Genomic DNA, 15993 nt, shown 5'->3' with positions numbered 1-15993 from the left:
GTTCAGTCAGACCACAGGACAGTTCAGCAGCCCCCACTTCCTCATCGAGAATCGAAGCAGAGCAACACGAGTTTCCTGTGACGCCATCGTGTCTCTGGTGAATTAGTACACACATCACTCCTCCACGTACAGCAGTTCGTCGAGAAACTCTCCGCGTGAAGATCTGACTGCACTCAACAACAAGTCAGACCCGATCTACGGATGTGATGCTGTTTTCATGAGGTTGGAGACATTTCAGGACATTAAGCCATGCTGCAGCAGCCAGAGCTCATCTTTGACTTCGCCAGTGACCATTTCAACCTATCACAGGTGAGCCAGTCACGTGAATAAACATATTCCGTGTCTAAGGGTTTGAAACTCCTAATAAATTCTATGATGATTTTTTGTGTTAAAGATGGGGGGTTATTCAGACTGCCCTGCTGTAATCGTGGAGCAGGTTCCCCATCCACACCTGCACACCTTTGCAGGTTTATTGTGTGAAGAGCCAGAGACAGAAGATCAACAGCACCTGCTCAAAGGTCAGCACACGAGCGCGCACGCGCACACACACACGCACACACTAGCCTTTCTTCACCTGTCACATCCACACTTCATTACAGGCGAGCTGCTGCTGTCTGCTGCTTCTTGTTCGCGTCAGATTAACCTTTAATTCAGTCAAACTGTCGTCTGCTTTGCTCAATGTGAAACCTTTAAAGAAAGCTTTGTGCTGCGCATGCGCAGTGCCAACCCTTCCTCCCACATGGACCTCCCTCAGTTCAGGAAGTGAAGCAAAACATTCCTGGCGTGCTCTAGTGATCGTGAATGAATGTTATTAGGATGTGGACGCGGACAGAAGGGGACGCAGCACGTATGCTGTAGTGTGTTCCTGACCAGAGCTGGAAGGTAAAGAAGTAAGACATGATGTCTCCTCCGGGTTTAGAGCAGCAAAAGTTAGGGCTCGGTAGCTAACATCAAAAGCAGCTGTTGTACACATCTACGGAAAAGTCACCTTAAAGTGGCGATGCGGTCAGAAACGTTAGTTTCTCTTCGTTAAAAGTGAGTTTGATGGTCTTTGATGATAAGGTCTTCCTTTAGCAGTATAAGGTGTTTTTGACGACAAGTAGCCGTTAGCTCGCCCATCTTTTAGCTGCTTCATCTCAGCCGCATCACCTCCCATGAATTTATGCGCGCAAAACAATAGATCCCATTTTAGTCATGTTGTCAAAGCTTATGAAAAGTTATAAAACTTAAATTAACTAAATGTATGTAGCTGATTGTTAAATATCACTCTTTGCAGCTGAACAAGACTTTAGATAGTCTGAACGTTTAGGACCACCATCAAGAACTTTTACAGTCTAATGGAAGTTGTGGTGAATAATTAACATTTTGCTGTGGTAGTCTCTCTCTCTCACACACACACACACACACACACACACACACACACACACACACACACACACACACACACACACACACACACACACAAGTTCTGGTTTTAAGGACCTGATGTACTATGTCAGACTGCTCTAATCAGCCAAATTCAGTCAGTGCAGATTTATCTCAAACATCCATATTTTCCAAAAAATGTAAATATCTCAAATTTCTTAGTAAATTATTTATACAGATTCTTAAGATTTTCCTCACAACAGATTTTGAATTTATATATTCTTTATAAACGTCATTTTCAAGGGAGTCCTGGACAAGAGGCAGCAAACGTTACAGTTACAAACATTTTCTGTTACACAGAGATGTTACGTACGAAATTACAGACGACGGTTATAACACAGGGAATCCGTCTCAATGTCTCTCAGTCTGGTTATAAATGTATTCAAATAGATAAACTCGGTTAGTTTCCAGTTTTCCTGCAGCCTGTTCCATGCAGAAGGAGCAGAGTGAATGAAAGTCAGTTCGGTACGAGCAAATGGAACACAAAGTAACAGTTGAGTGTTTGCACACAGTCTGTGAGAAGTTACACTTCTCCATGAGATTAAGTTATAGATGTGGTTAGGTAGTAATCCAAGCGTGGCTTTATAAATGAAGGTGTACCAATGTCCTCCTGGTGGACAAAGAAGGCCATCCCACTCAAGAATACAAGGGTTTATTTAGTTGTATGAAAATGTAACACGTTCATCTCCCTGCAGGAGTTGAACGCACGAATGAGTTTCTCTCTGAGTCGTGCTGTTTGAAGAAGATGACAAAATGCTGATCTAGCGATAGCCTTAATGTGACCAGTGAAGCTCCGGTCTGAATCAGTTGTGACACCAAGATGTCTAACCTAGGTCTTTGTCTTTATTCCTCTGGAGCAAAGTTGAGCAATAACCTCCATCCTATCCTTCTTATTTCCAAAGACAATAACTTCAGTCTTGTCTCTGTTAAACTAAAGGAAGTTTGAATGCATCCAGTCATTAACCTGCCCCAGACAGTGACAGAGTGAGTCCAGAGGACCACAGTCACTAGATGATGGAGATAGGTAGATCTTGGTGTCATCAGCATAACTATGATAGGCGATCATGTTGTTATTGTGTACGACCTGACCCAGGAGGAGCATGTAGAGATTGAAGAGCAGTGGTCCAAGAATCGAACCTTGGGGATCCCACATGTCATGGTGATCTGCGTTGATTTGTGATCACCAATAGAAACAACATAACCTGTCTTCAAGATATCATTGGAACCAACTATGAACTGTGCATGAAAGTCCCACCCAGTTTACGAGCCTATCAAGACCGATGTTGTGGTCCAGAGTATCAAAGCAGGTGTTACGTGGCGGTCTGGTTTTTAGACCTCTGTGGACTTTTTTTCCGTGCATCCGGCTCGAGCATCTTTGATGAGGAAAGTATCTTTACACGCCGTTAGGTGTGAGAGAAGGTTTAAGGTATACTAGTTTCTGAATGCCGTCCTCTCTCTCCTTTGTAGTGGAGCCATGTGAGAGTGGCGAGGAAGAGACCATGGAGACACTCGTTGCTGCTGACTCACTTCTGACCATGGACTGTGTTGACACCCTCTCCCTGGAGCAGCACTACTGTAAGCTCACCATATGTGAAGAACCCTCCAGCTTCCTGAAGCAGGAGCTGTCTGACTGTGACGTGCTATTTTTAGACATGATGCTATCGTGCTGTTCTCTTTCGTTAAATCTGTTTATGTCCCCCTGCAGCCCAGACCTTCTTGCCATCACTGGGCGACGTCATCACCACTCCTGTTGCCCAGGTAACCGTGTCGGCCGAGGGGGTTGTGGGAGCTGTTGACCAGTCCCAGTGGCACCCGTTGCACAAGGAGAAGCCTGCGGCACAGCTGCAGACCAAAAGGAGAAGTGAGCAGCTTCCTTGGAAATGAGCTGTTGGTTTGTGGAGAGGGTGAAATAACCGATTTCCTTTTGTTTGTGTCTTTTCAGATAAAAAACCTAGGCATCGTAGGGCAGAGTCTCCAACACCAGACATCAAAGTAAAGAAGGACAAATACAACAAAGGTATTCTCAAACTGAGCCAAACGTAGTTTCGGGTACCCAGCGGCATGATTTCATGTTTTTTAGCTGTTTTAAGTCAGGACCACAGTCTAGCTCATGACTCCTGCTTCTGCTTTTGTCCTCAGCAGCTGAAATGTTGCCTAATCAGATTTATATGAAGTGAATGACTCGCACATTCAATAATAATCGACTCCTTTACTGTGGCTGGCTTCATCCTGTGTTCAGGTCAGAGTCCATCTGTAGTGTAGAGCACCGTTAGCACATCGCCTCGTGATGAGCAATACAGCTAGCTACATCCGTTTAGCTAGGGCTAAGATGGTTCCGTCTTTGGTTTGAGTCGTTTTATTAAAGAATAATATTTGAAGCTAAGTTGATTGGCTGCTTTGTGACTTTGCTCAGATGTTTTTGTCAAACGTAAGAGAAGCAAAAACACGGCAATAAAACCTAATTAGTTCACCACAGCAACAATGGCAGTATCATTTTTTGTTTAAAACGCAATAAGTTTTTATAATTAGAGTAGCAGAGTCAGCATCCCGAATCCTCCTGCTTGAAGCAGAGTCGGGACAGAAGCACGTAAAACTCCGATGGAAGGGGTAGCTCTCGGCTCTGCATATCTGTCTAAACTCATAACCATAAAACAAAAGTGCACAGGCAGTAATTCATGTCAGAAATGAGTTATTTATACAAAAATATACTGGAATCCTCTTCACCCTGTTGTACACAAGGTTTCTGGTAGTTCTGTCACTCAGCTTTGCATACTAGAGACTTTATATAACAATGCAATACTTTAACAAAGAGTAAGTAAAAGTTTATTTATAGAGCACCTTTCACAGATATAAATCACAAAGTGCTGTACAACATGATAAAGATCAGGGCAAATACCTCTAACCAATAAAAACATCCAAAAAACAATAGCAGTGATAAAGTAGAAAATAAAATCATGAGTATAAACAAAGTGAAGGTGTGAACCTGAACAAAGCCATCTTTTTGAAACATTTAGGGAGGGAACGCCTGGATGAAAAGGTGAGTTTTTAGATGATTTTTAAAGACCTCTAAGAGAGACGGAGATTTGAAGGTATAATTAAAAGAGCCTGTCTCATTCCTGGACAACAGCATGTGAGATCTGATGACTGAGAATTTTTAAAAGTAAAGACAAAAGTTCGGAGAAGGACTTTTCGTAAATACCGGTAAATGTGAATCAGTAATGAGCACAAAGGGAAGAGTGCAGCTTTGGATAGAAACGATTTGGGAACAGCTGAAATAGTAGATGTACATCCAAGTACATGACTGGTAAATAAAGTGCTTCATTACTAAAATATTAGGTAGCCGTAGGTGCACATAACATGTATGAACTCTTAAAGCCATGAATGAGTGGGACAGCAGTAGCTTGGTAAAGTGGAGCGGGATGTTCAGTCATCGGAAGGTTGCAGGTTCAATCCCGGCTCCCACCAAAGAATGCTGCTGTTGTGCCCTTGAGCAAGACACTTAACCCGCCTTGCCTGCTGGTGATGGTCTGAGGGACCGGTGGCACCAGTGTTCCTCAGGGCAGCTGCGGCTACATCGTAGCTCATCTTTACCAGCGTGTGAATGACTGATTGTGTTGTGAAGCGCCTTGGGGGGGTTGTAGAACCCTGAGACAGATACAGGCCATTTACCATTTGGCACACCGTGGTGTTGCTGTTGGGTCTTTTGAATGAAAAGTTTATTTGTTACATCAGTTGTTTTCAACTTGAACAACAGCGTGAGTCTTTTGAGCCTAAAGCTTGGTTTATGCTTGACGCATTCACTTTCCGCTTGGTGATGCGGCTCGCGGATGGAACGCGCTTCACAACTCGCAGCGTTTATGGTTCATGCGGCTCGTCTCTGCGGTGAGCCAATATTCTCCCAAACTGTAGGGGGCAGCATGGAGCTCTACAGCATGCATCCAACACTACACCATAGTAGAAGTAGAAATTACTGTTTACAACATGGCATTCCAGCGTTTCTAACAGCGTCCTCGTCTTTTCCGACAGTGCGAGCGATTTCTCTCCAAGAATTATTAACAACATGTTGATCACGGTGATCTCTGAGAGCTGAATCATACAAATGTCTGTATTTACGAACCTCTGCCATACTAGTTCTTGCCAGTCCGCCATGTTTTTCCGCGTCCGACCATCCACGTGGTTAGAAATTTTCCTAGGTGTGCGGTGCAGAAAGTTTGGGCCATGCGGAGGCGCGGTGGAGGTGTGTGGTTGTTAAAATGATGCAATCTCGCCGTGTGAACCTCGCGGACGCTTCAAGCATAAACCAAATCTTTAGCAGTGAGAGTCGTGTTTAAGAGACTTGTGACTTGACTCGAGGAGCATGCTGATTACTTGGACTCAGAGTTGTGAGGCAGAGCATGGCCGTGGGACAGAAAGGAGCAGGCGAAGCCGTGGGAATGACGACAGGTTCACACTGATCAACAGCTGGATCAGTCATCAGCGCTCTCTCCATATTAACAGGAGCGAGAGGAGAGGGGAGTCCGTGGGACTGAATGAGAAGGACATCTGTATGCAGATGTAAAATATTCAGGAAAGCAAGGAAAGCAATCCCCGATATTAAGCATCAAATTCTATCAATCAAAAATACAAAAATGAACGTGATTTTCTTTTTTGTATTTGGTTTTATTTGGATAGAAAAATAAAAATGTCCTTCTATAGGTGCCACCAGTTAAGGCAGAAAAGTGTAATTTTGTCTCCTGCTGACGCGAGTAATCCAGTCTAGTCTGGTTTTATAGGACGTTTGCAGGGACACACACAGATCCAGTTGCTTGTTGAGAAGGTGGTTTGTTAAGCGTTAGTTCATATGAATGAAGTTTAAGCAGAGGCAACGATCCTCTTATTAGGGAAACTGTCTCGACTTTTTGAAATATTCTCTTGTGAGAGCACGGAACAATGAACCTGTTATTTTCTGTCTCACCCACAAACGTACGGGTAAAGAATTAAAAGCACACTCTAGGTATAGTGAGCTGTAATGAGGTCACAGTTGACTGGATCTGCTGTTCCTGCCTGGTGCGCATTCCTGATGCACACCTGTCCCCGATGCACACCTGTCCTTGATGCACGCCTGTCCTTGAAGCACTCCTGTCCCCGATGCACACCTGTCCCCGATGCACACCTGTCCTTGATGCACACCTGTCCCCAAAGCATTCCTGTCCTTGATGCATGCCTGTCCTTGAAGCACTCCTGTCCCTGATGCACACCTGTCCCAGATGCACACCTGTCCCCGAAGCATTCCTGTCCTTGATGCATGCCTGTCCCCGATGCACGCCTGTCCCCGATGCACACCTGTCCCCGATGCACACCTGTCCTTGATGCACACCTGTCCTTGATACATGCCTGTCCTTGGTGCATGCCTGTCCTCGAAGCACTCCTGTCCCCGATGCACACCTGTCCATGATGCACACCTGTCCCCGAAGCATTCCTGTCCTTGATGCATGCCTGTCCTTGAAGCACTCCTGTCCCTGATGCACACCTGTCCCAGATGCACACCTGTCCTTGATGCATGCGTGTCCCCGATGCACACCTGTCCCCGATGCATGCCTGTCCCCGATGGACACCTGTCCTTGATGCACACCTGTCCTTGATGCACGCCTGTCCTTGATGCACACCTGTCCTTGATGCACACCTGTCCTTGATGCACACCTGTCCTTGATGCATGCCTGTCCTTGATGCACACCTGTCCTTGATGCACACCTGTCCTTGATGCACACCTGTCCCCGATGCACACCTGTCCCCGATGCACACCTGTCCTTGATGCACACCTGTCCATGATGCACACCTGTCCTTGATGCACACCTGTCCCCGAAGCACACCTGTCCCCGATGCACACCTGTCCTTGATGCACGCCTGTCCCCGAAGCAATCCTGTCCTTAATGCACGCCTGTCCCCAAAGCACTCCTGTCCCCGATGCACACCTGTCCTTGATGCATGCCTGTCCCCAAAGCACTCCTGTCCCCGAAGCACGCCTGTCCCCGAAGCATTCCTGTCCTTGATGCATGCCTGTCCTCGAAGCACTCCTGTCCCCGATGCATGCCTGTCCTTGAAGCACTCCTGTCCCCGATGCACACCTGTCCCCGATGCATGCCTGTCCCAGATGCACACCTGTCCTTGATGCATGCGTGTCCCCGATGCACACCTGTCCCCGATGCATGCCTGTCCCCGATGGACACCTGTCCTTGATGCACACCTGTCCTTGATGCACACCTGTCCCCGATGCACGCCTGTCCCCGAAACACTCCTGTCCCCGATGCACACCTGTCCTTGATGCACACCTGTCCCCGATGCACACCTGTGCCCGATGCATGCCTGTCCCCGATGCACACCTGTCCCCGATGCATGCCTGTCCCAGATGCACACCTGTCCTTGATGCATGCGTGTCCCCGATGCACGCCTGTCCTTGATGCACGCCTGTCCCCGATGCACGCCTGTCCCCGATGCACGCCTGTCCTTGATGCACGCCTGTCCTTGATGCACACCTGTCCCCGATACACACCTGTCCTTGATGCACACCTGTCCCCAAAGCACACCTGTCCCCGATGCACACCTGTCCTTGATGCACGCCTGTCCCCGAAGCAATCCTGTCCCCGATGCACACTTGTCCTTGATGCACACCTGTCCTTGATGCACACCTGTCCTTGATGCACGCCTGTCCTTGATGCACACCTGTCCCCGATGCACGCCTGTCCCCGATGCACGCCTGTCCCCGAAGAACTTCTGTCCCCGATGCACACCTGTCCTTGATGCACACCTGTCCTTGATGCACACCAGTCCCCGATGCACACCTGTCCCCGATGCACACCTGTCCATGATGCACACCTGTCCTTGATGCACACCTGTCCTTGATGCACACCTGTCCCCGATGCACACCTGTCCTTGATGCACGCCTGTCCTTGATGCACACCTGTCCTTGATGCACACCTGTCCCCGATTCACACCTTTCCTTTATGCACACCTGTCCCCGAAGCACACCTGTCCCCGATGCACACCTGTCCTTGATGCACGTCTGTCCCCGAAGCAATCCTGTCCCCGATGCACACCTGTCCTTGATGCACACCTGTCCCCGATGCACACCTGTCCTTGATGCATGCCTGTCCCCGAAGCACGCCTGTCCTTGATGCACTCCTGTCCTTGATGCACGCCTGTCCCATGGAATATTATTCGGCCTGTGTTTTTTTATTTAGTATTTTTTATACATTACTAAAATAGATATCAATAGAATACATAAATAAAATAGAACAAATTATTTATTTTGGTTTTGAGCCAAAAGAACAGACGATGATTCCACGTGTAAAACATACAAGAGGACATGACTGGGACAGCTCAACACCCCCAAGCTAACACAAGTGGCAAAAAAAAATTGCTTAAAATAAAATTGAAAACATTAATGTCACCTGTACACTTGGAAAGGCTTTGGGAAGTTTTGGTTATCAAGTTTGTCCCGTAATCTGACTTGATACAATGTGCTATCATTAGCATCAGCTACACACCCATACTGACATTAAACATCAATGTCATTTAAGTTTCTGGGTTCAAACGTAACAAGTTACGGTTAAAGTGGGACCTTGAACTTGAAGATTATTTTTGAGACTGCAGGACCTGTGTGACTTTGACTTGACTCAAACACTAAGAGATGGTGACTTCACTACAACACGGCTCTTACTCGTCATACTGTTATTAGCCTGGCCTAGTACACACATTAGGGGTTGTGCCGACTAGTCGACTTCACTGCTCTGTAGTGACTTTTGATGCCTTTCATAGACTAGTCGCTGTCACGTGATAATGACTGACAAGATGCAGTCCTCAGAAAAGACAGCAGGTGGTGAGCCCCTGCGTGTTGGGAGGCGACGCGCTGTGCCAGAGCGTTGGTACTGACACCCACCGTAAAACGGACATTTGACCAAATTGTGACCTTTACCCTATTACAATTTAACCTTCCCCTCACCCCCATCCTAATCTTAACCAGCTTGTGTATGCAGAACTCTGATCGTTGACGCGCTCCAGACATCTGCGTCCTGAGCACGGCCACAGTAACGTTATCACATTAGGGGTCGCCACCTCAAAAACAAATTTAACACGCGATCGTTCATGTCGGCTCATTTCCTTTTATGTTTTCTGTCTTTAATTTGTGCCTGATGCGTTTCGCTGCTGCGGAGCGGAGCGCATCACCTGTTTTGTCCTCCGGTGATTTCATCTCACCGGTGCGGCCAGTGCGCACTCCGCTGTTTTTGCGGTCGGTAGATCTTTTGGAGCTGCAGTTCAAAGGTAACTCATGAGGTGAATATATATGAACGCAGGTAGCAGTTTCTCTTTAGGATTGAGAGGAAATGCAGGAAGATAATAAACAGGCAGGACAGAAAAATAGTCAAATACAAACAAGTTAGTTTTTGTACCTGCTGGTTGCAACAAACAGACACCATTGAAGGTAATCAGAAGTGAGGAACAGAAAATGAAATAATTATTTTAACGTTTAGAGCAGCAGGAACTCCGAGAGGCTGCAGGCGCATCAGTGAGTTTGCGGCCGCTGCGCAGGGGGAGGGGGAAGATGGCTGAAGCGGAGCAGTAAGCAGAAACTACCGTTGTTAGAAGAGATGTGTTTAACTTAGAAAATGTGGGCGAAATTTTAATTGTCAAAAACTCCTGCGAACCAAGCCGCTTCAGGTGTATGACGTCATCAACGAGTTGGACACCAACTGGATGGTGAGTTGGGTTCTGGAACGGTAACTGGACCCCTGTTAATCGCATCAACAAGGTCCTCACAAATATATTAAACACAGAAGAGTTGTCTTTGCCTCGTCCCTCACCGCCGTGCATCGTGTGTTTCTTCCTCAGGAGGAAACACCCTTTACCTGTGGCAGTTCCTGATGGAGTTGCTTCAGGACAGACAAGTCTGTCCCCGTTTCATCAAGTGGACCGATCCACAGGCTGGGATCTTCAAGCTGGTTAACTCAAAGGCAGTGGCGAGGCTCTGGGGCAAACACAAGAACAAACCAGATATGAATTATGAGACGATGGGGAGAGCTCTCAGGTATGGCTTCCTAAAGCTCGGGGTAGATGGCAGAAACAGATGTGGATGCTGAGCCCCTCATCACCAAGAGAAATAGCACAGCTGTTGATCATTTGCTGTATAAAGTTGTGTGTATTTAGTGTTTATTAGTCAAACGTCTCATGAACCACTGAGCAGGCTTAGAGATGAGGTTAACCTTCAGCTCCATGAAGATTTAAAGATGCTTCTAACCAGTGGACACGCTCATCAGCTTTAATATAATTAGGGTTCTGATCATTTTCTGTTTTTCTATCTTAAAATCTGAGCTAATCTAAAGTTGTACTTGTGTGTATTCAGGTACTACTATCAGAGGGGCATCCTGAACAAGGTAGAAGGCCAGCGCCTTGTTTACCAGTTTACTTCTCTTCCCAAAGACATGATTTATATCACAGACAGAGATGGGATCAAAGAGGAAGAAGAGGACAGTCGTGAAAACAGTGAGAATGATGAAGGTGCCAGTGAAGATTCTGATAGTACCGTATCTAGTGGCCAGTCTGAGGAGGAGGAAGAGGAGGAGGAGGAGGAGGATTCCCAGCCACCGCAAAAGAAATTTCTCTCTAACCGCGTCACACCTGCACAGCGGACCAGGGCCACTCCCAGGCCTGTTCAGAGAGACACCGTCCTGCAACCTCCCAGCACCAGTTTGATCCAGGAGAAGCATCTGCCCATCGTGTCTGCTGAGATGCTGCGGACTCTCCAGAACCTGCACAAGGTCCAGTCCCTACAGCCGGCCGGTCAGGCATCCGTCTTCAAAACGGCGCAGCTGCTGGGGAGTCTGTGTGAGCGTCAGGCTGCGTCAGAGCTGGCTGTAGACAGGAAAGGTGAGCTGGGGACATCCGAGGAGAAGTCACCTGCTGGACTGAACACCCCACAGCTAGTGCCTCTTACAAGTGCTGATCCATAAAACCCCTCAAACACACAGATCTCCACTGACTCAGGAACAGTCACTCCTCTGCGGTAATGTCTGATCGCCATGCCTCGTGTTTCTTCTACGCAGAGAAGAAGTGTTGATCCAGAACTTTTGTATGTTGAAACATCCTAAATTAGAAAGAAAGACTGGATGAGTGCCTTAGTGGTGTATTTGTTTAGAGGATACCGGCAGGAGCCAAAATCTCACTGCAGTTTAACTGAAAGTAAACCCAGATAAAGAAATTCCTCCTTTTAATCTAATCCTTCTGTTTCTATTTCTGATCTGCCCCAGACACCAAAGACACACATGCACTGGAACCAGAAGCCTCCGCACCTTCTGCAGACACACACTCTGCCTGCACTGCCTCTCATGGAGCCTGGTTTAGGTTGAAATGACAGCACTGTACTCCTCTTTGCCTTTTCTACTCTTATTTTATTATCAGTCACATGCTGAGTCATTCCTTTGCCTTAAAAGCACCTTTGCACTAATATTTACTCCTGCTGTACTTTTCTTCTTGAAGTGCCTCCAAAGTTCAGCCCTGTCTCTTGTTTCCTTTGTGATAGTCTTGATGGTTTTTGAGGGAAAACATTCCACATTATATTATTATTGTTGTTGTTTATGACTGTATCATATTTGTATGTTAAAAACAAGGGATCATGTTTGTTTCTAGACGATTACTGCTGTTAAATGTTTTTGTATCTATGCCATGGGCCTTTTTGTGTTGACAATCACCACTACAAGTGGGTTATTTGGACGTTTTACCTCCTAAAGTCTTTGCATTGTCACTATTGTTTCTGCTATGCATGCAGCCCGTTTAGATGTTGCACATATGCGAGTCTCATACAACACGCTGAAGCCTTACTATCTCCAGACGTTGTATGTTAAATATTAAATGTGTAATAATACTTGTACTCTGCTGCCACTTTCCCCCTCAGGTGTGTAACTTTTTGTGCTGTAACGACTGAATTCAATCCACGGAGTAAAACGGCTGCTTCTTAATAATGAAGTTATTAGTTGTTTGTTTACTCCTGCCCTGGTCTTAATTTAGCTCCACAAAGCTAGATTTCAAAGTTCACCTCACTCCACATGAGAATGACACTAGTCAGGCTGAACTTGGTTAGAAAATGCTTCTCAGTGGTCGTGCCTTTACTCACAGGGAGCCTGTATGCAAAACCGCTTTCCCTTCATTTATCTTATATCCTGTGGTCATGCTGTCTCTCAAGGCTGGTTTGATGTTTGGGACAAGCTTGTAGCAGGACATGAGTTGGACATTTGCTTGTGCACAGTTCAGAGGTTTTTGCAATAAAAACTTTATTTTTCTGTGTGAATATTTCTCCCCACTCACGTTCTGTGATGTAGTTTATTAAAGGGACTTTTCGGACTTGAATTTTTATGCTCGTGATTGCCCCCTCAGGCCAAAAGCGTAACGGCAGCTTCAATAGTAGGCTCGTGCACGAGGCGCGCATGCTGTACGTGCACACTCCTTAACGAAAATAACAGCTGAGACAGTTCCGTGGGTGTGTGTGTGGCCCAGAGGACAGAGGACAGGAGAACGCGCAGCTAATTAATTAAATAATTTGGTTCTGTACCTTTCTCTTCAGCACAGCCGACAAAGGTTTATGATGGGTCAGTCCTCCTGCATGCTCAGATCTTTCCCTTCCCTTGCTTGAAAAATTGTTCCAAAATGAAAGTTGAACCCACATCTTTTTTATCCATGAATTCAATGCTGTTCGGCGAGTCTCAAATAAAAAATTGGGTGTCTTACTGTAAAAAAATATACCAGTAATGTAAAAAAGAAACTCTAAAACTATTTTCACACCCAGAATCAAACCCGGGTCTTCTGCATGGGAGTCAACCATCTTACAAGGTGAGCTACACACCAGTAACATTCAAAGTTTCTGTAACATTTATATCCTTGATGACAGCTGAAACAACGTCAAACCAAAGAACGGTTCGGAGTGAAAATGGCTATTTGCTAATTTGCAGGAAATATCTAGAAGAAAGTTATAAAGAAAGTAGCTAAGGGTCCTCAGAAATGTAGCTAGCTTTGTCACTAGGCGTTAGGAACAGCGACAAAGTGGCACTGCCTCTCTCTCTGCTGCTAAAGCTACTGATAGCAAATGCTACGGGCGATGCCTGAGCGTGAACGCGCATGAAGCAGCCTGCTCGACCCGAGCATCTCTCTTTTTCTGTGATTTTACAGAAAAACAGGCAATCACAGTAAAAATGCCAGGGCTCATTCTACAGGACCAGGGCATTGCAGGAGAATGTATGAAGAAGAAATGTATTATTTCTATACATGTTTTGACTGTCAAACTTCCATAATGCCCCTTTAACATCAGCAGTAAACTGCTGCTACTGTACTTTGTTGTGGTGAATGTCAGATCTTATGTGAAGTATAACGAAAATGGAATTTACTAGACTGCATTAGGTTCACCTGGTCTTGTGCTTATGTATCCGCCAATCACATGGCTTCAACTCAATGCGTGTAGTCATGGAGACGTGGTGAAGGTGGTTCAAAGTGAGCATCAGGATATCGGTGACATGGTGTTTGCACCAAACAGGCTGAGTGTTTCAGAAACTGGTGATTCATTAGAACTGTCACAGTCAACCAGCATTAGGGTTTGCATGAGAATGGTCAGACTGGTGTTGGATGAAAGCAAAGTGGCTCAAAAAACACTGATTCCCACCACAGTTTGCAGAACACCATCTCAGATCCACTCCATGGACTCCAGTAGCAGAAGACCGCCACAGGTGTTTCTTCTGTCAGTTAACAGGGAACTGAGGCTACAGTTCCCACAGGATCACCAGACGAAACTGGAAAAAGCTTTCATCAGATGGTCAGATCAGAATCTGGTGTCTCCCTACAAGAAAGCATGGATCCACCCTGCCTAAGGCTTCAGGCTGCTGCTGCTGCTGGTGGTGTAATAGTGTTGGTGGTGGCGGGTGCTCTTGTCCTCCTGTGGACCCCTCTGTACCACCTGAGCCTGGTTTAAACCCCACAGCCTATCTGAATATTGTTACTGACCATGTCCATCTCATCCCTTTATGACCACATGGACCCATCTTCTGATACTACTTCCAGCAGGATAATGCACCATGTCACAAATGATCTCTAACTGGTTTCTAGAACAGGACCATGAGTTCACTGGACTCCAATGATAGTCACCAGATCTCAGTCCAGTCCAGAACCTTTGGGTGCGGTGAAACATCATGTATGGAGCTGATGCTGTCTTGTTAGTATGGACCAGAACCTCTGAAGAATGTTTCCAACACCTTTTTGAACCAATGACATGACCAATTATGAAGAAAAATGAAGGTACCACTTGGTAATAGTAAGACATACCGCAGTGTATCTGAAATACTACAAGAAAAAAGTACCAAGATTAGCTACCAAATTATCTGCTGATTGATTTAATTGCATCAGCATACCCAGAACTCAAACCAACAACCCAAAGTGACCCATATTGGGTGGTTTCTGCTCAAGTCTTGTTCTCCATGTAAATTAATGGGAAATTGTCCCTGTCAATAAATAGTTACACAAATAAATAAAAACAACCATGTTGTCATTTTAAATTGTAACTAAAAAACAAAAAGTGATTTTTAGAATGCTCAGTGGAGAGTTGTGCGGCACCAGGTTGTAATGAGTCATCCACGCCGCTAGGGGGAAGAGCAGTCGCGAGCCGAGTGTAACCGGATGTTGACGAACCTTCTGTGGCGTTCCAGCCCTCACTTGCACCGCTATCGCGTTTCCAGCACTCATCTTCTAGAACTTTCTTGACAATTCAGAAAGCTCTTCACATCTGCGGCAAACTAATGGCAGCCGAACGGCAAGTTACATTTAATCCAAAACGCGTTTTCTGTGTTTATTTTACGTTAACTATTAGCCATTTAGCTCGCTAACGCTTGGTCTCTCTTTCGGTTTAGCATCTTTTCTGACAGCTTCATTGACGAAGATCCACAGAAAGCTCTGGAGGTAAAACATCGTGTAAACTGGTCGTTGTTGCCTTTTCCACAGTTATTCGACAACAGTGTTACTATATTGGCTTCTGAATGCTTTGATGTGTTTCGGGTTAGCATTAATGTAAGTGAGCTCATCTTACTGTTAGCATCACTTTGAAACTTAATAACACTGTTACGGTTTAATTAAACACATTCATGTTTCATCGCAACAGTCATGAATTTTTCTTCATTCTGAATATAAGGTTTATTGAAACCTAACGTAATTCTATCTTGAAGGAAACCGAAACCTAACCAAATGCTAGTTTTGTTTTTGTTTCGTAACACATTAGTTATTCTGCAGTAGTGGAAAGTGAATTAAACTACATTAGTATGTGGCTTTAACTATGTCTACAGACCTGATTTTATAAAGCGATTCATCTGAGGAACTGTGGTGTTGGCATGAGTGCTAGAAAAGTTTCTCAAAAGCTTCATTTGTCACATACTCATGTGCACATGTACATCCTGCTGTGACCGAGTCACCCTGTAAACTGCAACATTCAGCACAAAGAGTGGAATCTGCATGAAAATAAAATTGCTAAAATGAAAGTCAAATGCAAAAGAAGCCAGCTGAGTTCTA

General features: G+C 45.6%; 2 protein-coding genes across 3 annotated transcripts in view; both read left to right on the top strand.

Annotated features, from left to right (window-relative positions):
- Positions 1-110: 110 nt before the first annotated feature.
- Positions 111-12420, top strand: LOC107384299 (ETS-related transcription factor Elf-1). Of its 2 annotated transcripts, XM_015957481.3 has the most exons (8): positions 111-309; positions 395-518; positions 2893-3000; positions 3131-3286; positions 3368-3442; positions 10291-10486; positions 10802-11325; positions 11706-12420. In XM_015957481.3, exons 1-8 carry the CDS (start codon positions 250-252, stop codon positions 11807-11809), a joined length of 1347 nt encoding a protein of 448 aa, XP_015812967.3. In that variant the 5' UTR covers positions 111-249; the 3' UTR covers positions 11810-12420. The 2 variants fall into 2 exon arrangements, with proteins under 2 accessions (XP_015812967.3, XP_015812969.3); XM_015957483.3 differs by lacking the exons at positions 111-309; positions 395-518 and adding an exon at positions 745-882.
- A 2669-nt stretch (positions 12421-15089) lies between these two features.
- The window catches only part of sugt1 (SGT1 homolog, MIS12 kinetochore complex assembly cochaperone), an 84872-nt gene continuing 83968 nt past the window's right edge, over positions 15090-15993 (top strand). The window contains exons 1-2 of the mRNA XM_054751221.2: positions 15090-15244; positions 15342-15390. Coding sequence (XP_054607196.2) covers positions 15231-15244; positions 15342-15390 — 63 coding nt within the window. The 5' untranslated portion in view covers positions 15090-15230. The remainder of the gene's footprint in view (positions 15245-15341; positions 15391-15993) is intronic.

Source organism: Nothobranchius furzeri, chromosome 11, assembly GCF_043380555.1.
Source record: "Nothobranchius furzeri strain GRZ-AD chromosome 11, NfurGRZ-RIMD1, whole genome shotgun sequence".
In the NCBI taxonomy this organism is placed as follows: Eukaryota; Metazoa; Chordata; class Actinopteri; order Cyprinodontiformes; family Nothobranchiidae; genus Nothobranchius; species Nothobranchius furzeri.
This window is presented reverse-complemented; position numbering and strand designations above follow the sequence as displayed.

Bases quoted from the DNA above. Each gene is read 5' to 3' on its own strand.
- LOC107384299 (XM_015957481.3), top strand. From the start codon at position 250: ATGCTGCAGCAGCCAGAGCTCATCTTTGACTTCGCCAGTGACCATTTC. The intron at 3,443-10,290 runs GTATTCTCAAAC...TTTCTTCCTCAG, and splicing joins GAAGGACAAATACAACAAAG to GAGGAAACACCCTTTACCTG. The intron at 10,487-10,801 runs GTATGGCTTCCT...GTGTGTATTCAG, and splicing joins ACGATGGGGAGAGCTCTCAG to GTACTACTATCAGAGGGGCA.